At 39.2% G+C, this 13,888-nt stretch overlaps 2 protein-coding genes across 2 annotated transcripts in view; both read right to left on the bottom strand.

Moving 5' to 3' along the window:
* Positions 1 to 1,274: 1,274 nt before the first annotated feature.
* ccz1 (CCZ1 homolog, vacuolar protein trafficking and biogenesis associated) lies at positions 1,275 to 10,887 on the bottom strand. Its single transcript, XM_062378431.1, has 17 exons — positions 10,615 to 10,887; positions 9,538 to 9,613; positions 9,338 to 9,434; positions 9,102 to 9,199; positions 8,807 to 8,900; positions 8,302 to 8,382; positions 8,178 to 8,225; positions 7,893 to 7,976; positions 7,039 to 7,214; positions 6,443 to 6,524; positions 5,980 to 6,041; positions 5,255 to 5,366; positions 4,905 to 4,938; positions 4,630 to 4,747; positions 2,642 to 2,800; positions 1,911 to 2,038; positions 1,275 to 1,799 (listed from the first exon to the last, which is right to left on the bottom strand). Exons 2-17 carry the CDS (start codon positions 9,549 to 9,551, stop codon positions 1,744 to 1,746), a joined length of 1,443 nt encoding a protein of 480 aa, XP_062234415.1. The 5' UTR covers positions 9,552 to 9,613; positions 10,615 to 10,887; the 3' UTR covers positions 1,275 to 1,743.
* A 1,722-nt stretch (positions 10,888 to 12,609) lies between these two features.
* pvalb9 (parvalbumin 9) overlaps positions 12,610 to 13,888 on the bottom strand; it is a 3,739-nt gene continuing 2,460 nt past the window's right edge. The window contains exons 4-5 of the mRNA XM_062413651.1: positions 13,796 to 13,888; positions 12,610 to 12,801 (exon numbers count right to left, since the gene is read on the bottom strand). The exon at positions 13,796 to 13,888 is cut by the window's right edge and continues 17 nt beyond it. Of these exons, the coding sequence (XP_062269635.1) occupies positions 12,776 to 12,801; positions 13,796 to 13,888 (119 nt within the window). The 3' untranslated portion in view covers positions 12,610 to 12,775. The remainder of the gene's footprint in view (positions 12,802 to 13,795) is intronic.

The following is a 13,888-nucleotide window of genomic DNA, read 5'->3' as shown; positions in this document are numbered from 1 at the left end:
ATGAATACTTCCTAAATTACCAAATCATCAGCAACATTTAATTAAAAAGCAAACGTTTATAGGAAGGACAAAAAATGACATAACTATAAATAATTAAATAAATATGGGGATACAAAATTAAATACATAAACAAATGCAAAATCACATGACCAGGTTTAAGACTTTGTTAAACCATAACAAATGGACGGATTAAATATGAAATAAATAAATGCTTAAATAAATAAATGTATATAGAAATAATACGAGTAAACTGTATCTATAAAGTACATTTAAAACCACATTTGAAGGTAAACAACAGTATACATAATAGCCTTTTCATTGTTAAATGTTATTTTCTTCATTTCTATATGCATTTTTTTATTTCTGCAAATATTTATTTCGATATTTTACTTATAATCATGTAATTTTATTTCCTTCAAACATTCACACACTGTGCTCAAACACAAGTGTTTCGCAGTGCCTCATATTTTTTTAATTAAGGAGACAGTACAGTATGAAGGGATGTACTACTCTTGGCCTAGTAAAAGGGCACCTAGTAATTATGGATTGGCATCCAACTCAGATTCATGTAAAAAGGTATTTTGCCTGGGACATGGCGAGGTTGATTCTACCCTCTTATTTTGTTTGCATCGGCTACAGATTGCTTATCATAAAACTGAATCAAAAGCTCAGAATAAGTCCTCTGGAAACATCTAAGACCTCCAGTTCTGAGGCAGGTTAATCATCAAGTTGGTGCACGTGTCTGCAACTGTTAACATAAAAATTGATAACATGAGCCCCCTTATGGGACCACATTTAAATCCAATAGATCTATATATATATATTTGGATCTGAAACAAACTCTACACGCTCATAAATATCAGTCCCTTTAACATGTCTTATTTATTTACATTTCACATACGCACATTTCATATACGCACAATACTGTGCACTTTAACTCCTTTTTTTGCACTTCTGGTTAGACGCTAAACTGCATTTCGTTGTATAAGTACTTGTACTGTGCAATGACAATAAAGTTGAATCTAATCTAATCTAATGTCACTTATTTCTCTGAGAAATAAAACAAATGCTTTATCTTGCATTAAAGCAAAAAATTCTATGTCAGACCTTTGGTCCACATCCATGTAAATTTCAATGATTTCTTTCTTGGCTTATGTCAAATACTGCCACCAAGTTTCAGGGAAATCAATTCAATAAACAAATTAATTAATAAACAGACAAACGATGTTAAAACATAACCATAGTGGAGTCAGTAATGATGATGTCATTTGGAAGATGGTGCAAAACTTTAATCATTGTCAAGCTTCTAAACCCAAAAAAGACTTTTGTTAACACTTTAACTCTTAATTTATTTAAAGTTAGCACAGTTGTTTACAAGGAAAATATTTGAGATATGATGAAATCTTTAAAACTTGAAATGGTCTGGAGTAAACTGCTGTCAGTGTTTTAAATTAAATTGAACTGTCACAATGTGTTCATTACAAAAAGAAAATGCATGAACTTCTAATCAGAAAGAAATCAAAAAGAAACATTTATGTACAAAGAAAAGGAAAGAATAGCACATGTACAGTAAAAATCTAGGTTTTTACACAATTACATTAATTTCTTGTAGATTAAATAAAAAAAACCTTTTTATTATATTTTTTTGTAGTTTACAATGCAATTATTGCATAACACTGATGCTGTCATGACAACCCTCAACAGTGACAGTTTTTAGTGTGCTGGAACAGTCGCTCCGCCTCATCAGTCCAAGAAGAATATGTTGTTGAACTGTGTTGCGCAAAGCCTCTTAACCTCCTCTGTGGACGAGAAAAGAGAAAAAGGCTTTAAGGGTGAAGAGGAGATTAAGCAGCAGGGTGGATTGTCTACTGTGACACAGATGTACTCTTCACCGGGTGGATGAGACCTACCGTTTACTTCGATCAGGTTGGCGTTTTTCTGGTTCAGGATCACGTACAGTTCTCTCTGGTCTGACTTCTTACCGACGACCCAGTAGTCCGTCATTGCTTTTACGATGATTTCTTCATCTTCATCAACCCTGGGAGAGAGGCAGACAAAACTTAGAACAGGAAGAAGAAAAAAATATATGGAAATAACACTCACTGGAACATTTTTGAAGGCAGCTGTAATGTGATTTAAAAAACTCATAAACTTTAACAGTTTTGTCTACTAACAAGTATTTAAAATTACAAAGAAACAAGACAACCACATGTAATTACCTAAAATTCTATATTTAATTGAGATAACAGAACAGTGAGTGAGTTCTGACCTTGCTGACATGATAAGATGACCTGCAGCATATACACAACAACTATGTAAACACAAAATAACACTGGTTTTGAGATAAATGTCGATGCCACCGGTTCGTTGGTTTCACCGACTAAAAACCTTCACATGACTACAGTCTCATTACCACGTCAAACGACAGAGCTGAACACAGTTGTCATGGCCTTGTGCTACACGTTTCCATAACAAAAACAAATCAATTATAGCTACGGTTTGATTTCTACCGGGAAAACCAAGAATACCACAGAGATGATTAGTGGACAGCCCCAAGAAAATGTCTTAAAAAAGTTCTGGAAGGCATTTGGTAAAGATAGGTACTGCTACACTCTTACAAAGTAGATGTTCTCTGCTGTACCTGGCAAAGTCACAGTTGATGTCTCCCAGGATCTTCATGAGGTCCGGGTGGACAGAGGTAAGGCAAACACTGGCTGTCTTTCTCATATGGATGGTGCTTTTCTCCGCCAGGTTCATGTGGTTGAAGTAGATGAACTTAAACTGAGGTTCCTTCTCTGGCCTGTATGGACACAATAAATAAAAGAACAGATAAAATACAATAAATAAACAAGAGGCAATCAAGGACCAGTCTTTAGTGAATAAAGATGACTCTGTTTAAAGGATACAACTTCATTATGTCTACCAAAGAGGTGATGAAGTTGTTAGTTTGTTTGTCATCAGGATAAAACCAAAAACTACTGAGCAGATTTCCACAGAACTTGAAGGAAGGATTGGACATGGGCCAAGAAAGGACTCATCAAATGTTTGATCCAGACAAGGAGCCAGATCTAGGAATTAATTTGAGGAATTTCTTGTTGTTTTTGACATTCTCAAGAATTTCCCAAGGAATAATACATAGCTCTTGATAAGAAAAAAGATCCGGCATAAATAGCGGACTGATTTCTATGAAGCAGCTCTCAGAGATGCACTGAACTGATAATCTCCTGAAATGATTCACAGGAGTTGCAAGAACGCAAATTAAATTCTCCATAGTTTCTCCTGCCAGCACCGTGGGGAAAACTCTGGATTATGTCCGAAAGAGCCCATGTGAGAGAGCAGCAGGTGATCCTCTGGAGAAATAGACGTTTCTAAATCGCGCTTAATGATTCATATCTAAACTGCATCTCCTTGACAGTGTCACCAGGCCAAATCAGGACACGAACCTGAATGCCAACAGAGAAATTAGGGAGGGCAATTATTTATTCAGTGGATTCTTCACTACAGTGATTAAAAGGAGCCCATCAAATTGTCTGGGTCAGAGAGTCCAGTCTAAGATTACAGGCCAGGGCGTATCTGAAGCTGGGGTTAAAGGAGAGCAGCCCGGGGTGCCAGTCTTTAAAGCTACACTGCTTCATTAACCCACAATGTGCCAAGACAATATTCAATAGTATTAGAGTGTCATCTATCACTGAAAACCAGACCGAGTGCAAAGGAACAACTGCAAACTGATGGCGAATGACAGTTTTCTCCCCTCAACAACATCTGCCAAGCCGGAGGTTGTCAGATCAGACTACTAAGAGTTCAAACTATCATCGTCCTCTTAGAAATCACATAAAAACACATTTGTTTGTTGCTCTATCAGTAGTTTTCTTTTATACTTGAAATCTTGTGTTGCACATTTTTGATTTTTTTTTAAAGAAATATTTATTCATTATTATGCCAATTAGCAGCAGATGTTAGTGAACACTGGTGGAAGTTAGGGAACCATCATCTGTTGAGTATCTTCCATTTAGCTGTGCAGCTTTTTCATCACATTCATTTAGTTTTAAACCTGGCTTTGTACATTTTCATATTAGGATTTGAATTCACAGTTTTCTTTCTTGCTCAGCATTTTCCTGAGGAGTTTTGTCTTCCTGGATTTTCCATTATCTTTGACTAAACTTTATTACTAATTACATTGTCAGTGATGGACCCCAGGATCATGAGTGTTAGGACAAATCACTCAGCAGCCTCCCATGAGGAAGGCCCTGTAGGGGTTGATCGAGTCGTGGGGTGTGTCCCAATGCCACTCATGTTTAGTTTTTAATGTGATTTGAAGTTTCTATTTTCTAGAAATAATCGCTATTAAGAACTGCCTTTAATTTTCTTTGTACTTTAATCTACTTGTTTAACGGTATTGGAAATTTGGAGTCCATGAAGTACACTTAATAAAGGATTTTGTATACTGTCAGTTAAAATAAAATGCATGTTAAATATATATTCTTGCTGTTATATATGTGAATATTCTCTGGTCTAACTACATTATTTGTAGACTGTCTCAAAAGCAGACAACGGATATGTGGAGAGAGAAAGAGGGAAAACATAAGGAGGCGAATTAGAAATTCAGAAAGTGGTGGATTCTCAACTGACCCTGATATCCTGCGGTTAACGGTGAACTGTTCACATATATCAGATGCCAGCAAGGTGAGCTGAGGTCCCACCAAGCCGTCCAACTCTTCACAGAACTCCCTCGTCAGCTCCACAGAAGCTGGGAAGAGGGACAGGAGGAATACAAGTTCATATTCTTGCCCTATACGAGCTGCAGAATGGTCAAAATATTATAAAAGAACAACATAATAGAATCAAATTATAAAATCTAAACTAGGAAAAGGGGAAATTCATCATAGAAGTAGGTGCACACTTACCACTGATCATAAAACAAGCTGCAGCGCTCATCGCCTGGAAAAGTGCAGATCAGTACAGGTTTTAAATGAGGAGTCAAGGTCACTCAGGTTAGAAATGACATTAACGTGATGATAAGCATCATGGGACGCACTTCATCATTTTAAAACTCTGCAGTCTAATCCCAGGAAATCCATATCGTTTAATAGAGCAATGGAATAGATCATCCTAAATCTACTGTTCATAAACAAATCCCCCCCATTACAGATTACGAGTCTCACCTGTAATAATGAACAACAACTTCCCCTGTATTTTAATATATTTACTCCTGTAGACTGTCACGAAATAACAGATCACATTTACTCTACCGTACCTTATAAACAATAAGATGCAGCTCTTCATAGCCGTCCTGTGTGCTGACAAAGATTTTGGGGAATCTGAATTTGGCCTCTGGATCTTTTAGGTTGGTGGGTCCTGTCAAAAACCTGGAGGGAACAGATTTGTGTTCAGCAGAGGGAGTATTTAGAGAACGGCTGTGGTAGGGGTGATCTGACAAAGATTAGGACTTTCACAATACTAGTTTAAAAGAGGAGGCGTGACATTACAGCGAATACATTCTGGCCTCAACACAGTAATCTGTATATTCTAGTATGTCATCAAGTCAGAGATGTAAAATTGGGTTTCTTGTCCCATGAGTCAGACTTGGACTGCAGGAGCCAAACCTCACCTTGACACTTGAGTCACCTCAAGCAGAAACAAAGTCATCACAGGGACAGAAAGTAAATACCCGAGCAAACCTTGTCTCATATGTACACTGAAACTGAGGAGGTACAGACTTTACATTTACTCCTGCTGTTTGACATCAATGTGTTAGCTGAGGGAGTTTCCTCCTTATTTGATTCCAGGAAAAACTCACTGCTGGTGGAAAACCACATAAAGCTGGCATCAGATACACATTCAGCCGCAAACATTCATGTGCACATTATCAGTTCGCTTTTGGATGTGAAATGCTTTGTCTTTACTTGACATTACAATTTTTCTTCTCTTTTTGATCCTATCCTATGCAGAAGAAGCAGGTACACCGAGACAGACACTTACCTTCCGTAGTGCAATAAATTCCCTGCGACCTCTGGCCTCAGAGGAGAGTCCCTGCCGGCCAACTGACAGAAGAGAAGACAAAATGATGATGTGAGAACTTGTGGCTTCGCTGTGGAAGCAATAATAATGCCTCATATTGTGGTCAACAGTCTTGTAAGATCTGTCAGGGACATTCATATTATAACTCCTTTACAGTTCATCATTAACGTGTTGGTAAAGTTTGAGTTTATGAACCCCAGCTCCATATATGTTCATCCATGATTGACCAATTATCTGCAAGAATATGTCAAACACACCAAACCAGATTAAATTGTGGAGGAGTGTAGTATTAGTGACACATTTTTAAGTGATGAGTCCCAGCCTGTTTATTCAAAGTTTGTTAATGTTGAATGCACCACATGTCCGAATCGCACACAATTCTAAACTGCACTTCTCTGTTCATGTGGCTCTCCTATCTCCTCACCTCTGGTTCAGAGTGTCTGGGGAACAGGGAGGTGGTCAGGTACTTGTACAGGATCCGCATATCGTCTTGTTCCAATCCGCTCCTGTAGACAAAACAAAAAAGCTAAACCTTTAAACCTTATAACCTTCACAACACACCGTGCAAAATCTTAATTGTGTGTCTCCTGGGGGTAATTATAGTTCAGCAGTGGTTTTAAATCGTGCGTCAATCAATACTCCAGAGCCGAGAATGAAAGCACACGATGCAGCTATTTAATTTGGACAATAATTAAACAGCTCATCTTTATTCGTCTATTGACAGTCTGCATCCAATGATCAAGCTGTTCTCAAGTCAATTCATTAGAAATCACATAATCCCCCCCCGTGCTTACACTGGAGGCTGATAGTGAAATTTAAGGCAAGTGGTGTGTCAGGGAGAGGACATAAAACCACAAAGAGGATTAGAGGTTGTGTTTGAATCCACCTCTGTTTACACAGCATGTCAATATGTGTTTGCTTTATACAAGATTGTAGAAGCCATCAATTCCTAGGTAGTGGATGTCAGGGAGAAGGCACACACAGGTAAGGAAACATTTTCAACAAGCACTCAGTCTGTACCAGATAAGCTGGTCATTATACAGGAAGGCTGTGTATTTGATCAGGCTGAGGCTCTCCTCCACTCTGTTGACAAAGGACTGGATCTTCAGGTAGGTCATCTTATCCAGTGGGAAGAAGCTGATGCCTCCGAACACATCTAGGAGGTCGCACGACTGCAAGTGGAGAGTCTGCAGATACTGGAAACCCCAGGGTGACCGCACACAACAAAAATGACAAGACACAGGAGAAGGGAAGGAGCAAGGGGTTAGTTTACCTGTCTACAAGTGCCTCCTTACAGTGCAATAAAGAAAGCGGAACGGGAAACTCCAAATGATTGACGCCCCGCACGAGCAGTGCACTGACATTCAACCTCTGATACGCACCCCACAGCCTCTCTCTTTCTCACTGTCGTTGAGTTACATGGTGGCAAGGGAAACCTGTGTTAACTTAAGAAAGGTATTCCCTAATCACAAATGAATTATGTATACTTGGTGTTTTGCCTTGAGCTGCAGCTTTACATAGAGGTGACAGAAGCTTGAGGCGTAGACCGCTAATGCAGGCGGATATTTACTAGGAAATCAGGCATGACTCCAGGCGGTCATGCCTGATTTCACCGCTTTTTCCAAGAGTGACATGAGTATTAACAAAGACACAAAAGCTGTTTTCAGATATGAACTCAGCAGGAGATTCTCCGGTCAGACCGTTCCACAACAACACATAAATCTCCAGAGTGTTCTAGTGAGGAGTGGTGCAGCATGCAGAGGCAGTAGAATATCCAGAGCTAAGTGCATGTCTAAAAGCAACTCAAAATGTATACTTTCAAAATAACTGTGTGCAATATCAAATCAGTGAGTAAGAAGCGGGGAGATATTTACCCTGTAGAAGAACTTCTCCAGCTTCTGTATTAGCAGCTCCACTCCACCGGCTTCCATCGCTCTGACAAACGTACCATTGAAGAGCTACAGCACAAGGAGAGTTATCACTATTACCAGATGGATTCTTTGTGCATTATTAAAGACCTAAATAAGTAGTTTGAGGTAAGCATGTCACCCTATGTTTTTTAGTGGAAGATAATAACATTAATACACTTTATAGATGTTAAAGAATTAAGCTGCTAAAGGTATTACAGATAATATCATCTAAAACATACTGGAACCAACCTTGTACATGCTGTAGCATTGTCTTACAACTGCACCATAAACAGTATCCTACAAAGACAAGAGGGAATGGTAAGTCAAATGTTTTTAAGAAATTAAAATGAAGACAGTCTCTCTCAGTACTCACAAGTATTTCCTCTTCCTGATATTCTATTGTGGGAGGTTTACCATCTTTGTTTGGTTTCTCGATCATGGGGTTTCGAACCACCTTAAGAATAGACAAAATAAATTATTGGAAAACTGAAAAAAGTAAAAGGTAAAAGACTATGTACACAATTATTTTAAGATTGAAAGAACTACGCATCCCATGAACCATTGTGAAGGATCCCTTTCCAAGTGTTTCTTAAAATACTGTTGATATCACACAGACTAGGGGCTTTTAACATTATTCTACAGTCTTGCAGATCGCGGTCAGTCTACATTGGATGTTTACAATATAATGGCTAATAATCTAAATCTCTATTCAGAAATTGAATGGGATTTCTACTTCAGGAATCACGCTGGTGAGATATATACATACAACAGTTGCAGATTACAAAAGGATTAGAGACATAAAAGCTAAATTACATTCCAATCAAATTCAACAAAATAATCTGTATATGCTGAATAACTACATATGGCCTTTAAGATACCATGACCATCCAGAAATTGTCCTCGGGCTCGAAGAAAAACTGCCGGTTCTTCTGTGTGTGCAGGGATTTAGCCGGTTTTGTCGGACAGAAGGTTCTGGAGGACAAAAAGAAGTGACTGTGAGGCGCAAGGAGACACACCCAAACAGAAGATCTGACACTATTTTTATGCGGTTTGTCAAACTTAGCCATGCAATCAATATAAGGACCATTTCTAAGCCCAAGACAAATGTTACAAAGATGACAAAAGGCTAAACAAACACACCCACGTTATTGAGCAGAGTACTGAGATCTGTACCTGGTGAACTGTACAATGGCTTCACAAAGACCCACATTTCGGATCTTCTCATTCTTCTCAACATCACTGGGGTGGTAAAACAAAATCTTCTTCTCCTCCTAAACATAGAATCTTTGGATTAGGAATTTATTTACCCTAAAAAAAAATAACATTCTTAACAACTACAGAGTTTAAAGTCAAATGATTCAGGTGTAAAACATGTGCAAGACAACTCTTCCTCTAGGAGTCAAGCTCACCTCTCCTTCTCGTGGTCCAAATGTAGGGTTATAAACGAAAAAATTAAGCAGACAGGGTGTGAACTGTTTCTCTTGCATTCCTGAAGCCATCCTGGGGCTGTATCAGACACAAAAGAGAAAAGCAGATGAAGACATAAAAGCTGAAACATCGCCCGGCTTCTTCCAGCTTATATCAACGTCAGCCTTATCACCATCTTTACCTAATCATCAGCATTAGTGTAACTTGTGTCTGGATTTCCTCTGCTCTGGAGACAGTGTGGTTCGCATGCCATGTGCCTGCAGGGGTGAAGACAAGCACATCACATACTTAGGCAAGACAAATCCTGAGATACTAACTGATGGGTCACACTGAGTACAGTGGATCTGCATGCAAAGCTGGAAAATACAGAAGGCATCTATTCCCGGGATGCACAGTTCTGATACACTGGAAGTATATCAGGAGTATCTGTCCAGATTCATGCAGTAAGCGTTTCCAATCACAGTTGCATTCGTTCGGCATGTGACTTCACTTTTAATGCCACAGCGATCCCAAGACCCAAATGACATGAAGTAAAGTACAGTCCTGTGAGTAAAACACAACAAGGGAGGTGTCGAGATATTAATTTAGAGAAAATAAGAGCACTGTGATTAACTAGCAGCGGGTGCACACAAATACCCCTGAGTCGGTAAAAAATAATCATCAAAGAAACTATTTGGATTGCAGAGGGGGGCAGTATTAACATCTATCCTGAGATGTCCGATCAGAGGTGGACAGCTCTAAGTGCTTGTGTTCACACCTTGTATTGAAAATAATCGCGATTATCACTCTTGTTCATGAAGAATCAAATTACGTCGTTTCTTGCCCAGTCGGTGTTTACAAATGTGTCTTATGTGTACATATATAAATGTTCCTAATAAAAAAAATCAACCCGTATAAAACGTTTGGATACTAAAGTAAGTGTTTGTTGTTTGTGGTAAAAATAAACACTATGATGGTCATGGTATAGATATCAATAAAGATATTTTTAACAACACGTTTAAACACGTAGGGTTAGATCATATTAGATAACGTAAGTGGAGAAAAGCTCAGTGTATTTTCACCTAAGCACAAAGCTGCTGTTCTCATGTCATAGTGAGCTCCTTGTACGTTTAGCCAGCTAAGTGGTTGAGAGGTGTGCTAACACACCTCCGTGTCACTGTAAATCCAGCCGGTTTTAATAAATGACAACTCGGTGAATTGATTGTAACGTGTGTGTTGTAATAAACGAGTAAAAATACTTGACAGTCACTGTTATTACCCAAGCGGCCGATGTGAGGTGAGTCGGGGCAGCTAGCGGGCTAGCTGTCAATGCTAGCAGTGGAGTTGTGGTAGCAAAGGTCCAGTCGGAGAGAAAAACCCCGAGAACCAGGACAGTAACGGAGCAACACGACGGTATCTCCCACCGTACAGAGAACACAGCCCACACGTTCAAGTGCTTGTGGCCGGAGACAACGTGAATAAATAAAAATAACTTAATGAGAAGAGACGCAGCTTTCAAAACATTTTCAACTTCCTGATTCAGACAGCGCGGTGCCACACGCGCAAGTGTTCGGGCAGCAGCGATACCAAGTCAAATAAAAGGTCCGGGTCTGCACAGGGCGCACTGTATGTTATTTGTGCCGTACTTAACGGGATAGTTCTCCCAAAAATGAAATTAATTAATTATCTCCTCCCCACTGTGCCGATGGAGGTGAGGGTACCTTCCTCCATTTGTTATCTGTCTAGCTCCCGAACTCCATCTTACATCATGTGAAGGACTCCCATACTGCAAATTAAAAAAACGGATTTAGTATTATAACACAAAATTGTTGGATAATTTTCCTCTCACCAATGTATTCTGGGTTAGAGAATCCCAACACGTACAACAATGAATACTAAGGGGAGAATCTGAATTAACTACATGGACAATCAAACTGTCCACATTATTGAGTGTGTTTTAATGTGTCAAGCATGACTATCAAATGATAATTTTGTTCACATTCCCATGTGTTCACACCCATGCGGCTTTGATACATATTGACTTTTTGTCTTCTCCTTATTCTATCATGTAAGTGACATATTCTAAGATTCAAGTTAGCATGTCATCTGGCACGTATTCACTTTTAGGAGAAAACTTGTCGACCTCTCTGACAAGTTCTAAAGTACCTCCTGTTTTCTCCATTGATGACAGGTATCATGTGCCCTCCTCAATCCAACATCACGCATCATGCAGCTTTGCAGGTAAGCCTCAGCTGCAGTTCACCTGCATATCACTCACTGTGCATATGCATCTGGAACTTCAGTTTAGATTCTGAGCAATTTAGATTCTCAAACCATATCCCTGTTGTTTAAAGTATATATTATCTCATTAACGTTTTCCGGACTTGAACATTGAATTTGTGGTCGAGTAGAAAAACCTAGTGCACATTTTGGACTTTGAAACAGGTTCAAAAACACAACACTACATTAACAATCAGACAGATGATGAAAAAGTCGTATTCACAGTCGTCACCACGATAAACCTGTAATTCCTCTCGTTCAGGGGATTAAAAACTCTTCAGATAAAGGAACCCAGCTGGGGACTTTTACCTTTGAAGAGGAGGGAGAGACCACACAGACATTCAAGCTGACTGGAAGCTCAATCCATCAAATCCAAATCGACAAAGACACTATGATATTTACAGGAAGACAGAACTGGATCCTGTTCTATATAGCAAGACAAGGACAGACCCTAGTATACGGCTCTACCATGGGTGAAAGTGAGGTCAAAGCTGAAAACTGTGTGAAGTCTTGAATGTCAGAATACACTAATGTTTACATCTTAAATGTTCCTGGTCAATTCTCCTCTTCTCTCCCATTGCCCCGGTTCCAGAATCCAACCAATGAGGTCTACAGAATTGTGGAGCTGCATGTCCTCATTAACTGGGGCCAACCCGAATCCACGTGCCTTTACGGCTTCCGCGTGCACGGACAGAAGAGTTCCCCTGATGACAACCGGAATGAAAACAAGCTTTCCTCACCCTCTGTATCTGTCGTTTTCACCATGAGCTACTCCGACCCTCTCAGCTTTATGGTCTCTGTCATACTCTTCCTCACTCTCTATAGGGCTGATATGTCATTTCTCTATTTCTCTATTATCCTTACCATTTCTGTTCGATTTGTCAATATCATGTAGTGTCAATCTCTGTTGGCCCCCCCCCCCACACACACACACAAAGACAATCACCTAATTTCTTTGCTATGAGAAAGAAATAACAAGAGATAGGCAAAAGAATGTATGTTTCCACGTGTTTATTTATCTCATTCATTGTCAAAGATGGGATGTGCACAGACAAGCAAACATGGATCGACACAGTGGAGAAACTAATAAAAAGCCTCTTGTGTTTAAATGGTAATTTTTTGAAACAGTTACATAATTGAGCTCCTTTCGTCTGCAAAACTCAGGACAGGACCATCATCTGGAATTCTAGAGAAGAACAAATCATGTTGAGAAAAGGCCTTTAGTCTTCCCCTAAATAAAAACAAAAACAACCTCATGCAGAGTATATACATGTGCGTTTGACGCTGGGAACTTTGATTAACTTTTAACTGGGCTAAGAGTGAAAAATAAACAGACACAGACAAAATAATCTTTTTTTTTGGGATCGTCCAAAACAATGATCCGTTTATGTAAGGCAGCTGAGCCCAGATATTGCTTTGTAAGTAGATGATGGGACAATCTGGGACAAGCATGGAGGTCATGACTTCACGCATATGTTTCCTAATCTGACTAACCTGAAGAAACGGGGCTAAACAAAGAGCGACGAGTTTCAAGCACTTCCTGCAGCACATTACACGAAAGAAAGAGTTTATGTCTGAGTTCAGTGGGGCGTTTAACCAAGTGTCTAGATCAAAATAGCTTGATTATTACCTCGACCATGACGGTTAGGTTTTCCTTTTGATTCAATTTTGGCCTGTATATGTACAAAGGGGGCGAATTCAGAATTTGTATTCACTTTCTTTTCAAACTTGCAAGATAAGGATTTCTTTCTTACATTTTCACAAATTTCTAAGGGAACAATTCATGGATCTCGATGAAATAAGAATCAGACCTATTAAATAGACATAGATATTTATAGATATATTTATAAGGGTGTGCAATTTGGTGCAGATCCTAATACAAAATCCAGATCTAGTGACTTTAAATGTGGTTTCATAAGGGGACTGCTGGACCTTGGGGGGAGACATGTGCTCCACTAAGGGAAATTCTAGTTTGGTTAAAAAGTCTAAGCTGCATGATACAAGTTCTTGTTAATCAGAGTCTAAATAAAAACGTCATAATGGCAACAAAGCGTTTTCCCATCGGGCTAAAAATTATGTAAATTGCGCCCTGAGCCATCGAGATTTAATCCAATCATCCAGATAATTTCTGCTTCGACTGAGAGTTAAACAAAATAGAATTTGAGAAATCAGATACTGACCCTCTGCTCCAATTCTGCCGTCACTGTCATCATCAGCAGCTGAAATGAAGCTCTTGGTTTCTGCCTCGGTCAGTGTTCGCGCCCCTGGGACGA

The sequence above is a fragment of the Platichthys flesus genome, chromosome 20 (assembly GCF_949316205.1).
Source record: "Platichthys flesus chromosome 20, fPlaFle2.1, whole genome shotgun sequence".
NCBI classification, from domain to species: Eukaryota; Metazoa; Chordata; class Actinopteri; order Pleuronectiformes; family Pleuronectidae; genus Platichthys; species Platichthys flesus.
The sequence above is the reverse complement of the archived record's forward strand: the minus strand, read 5'-3'. Positions and strand labels throughout refer to the sequence as shown.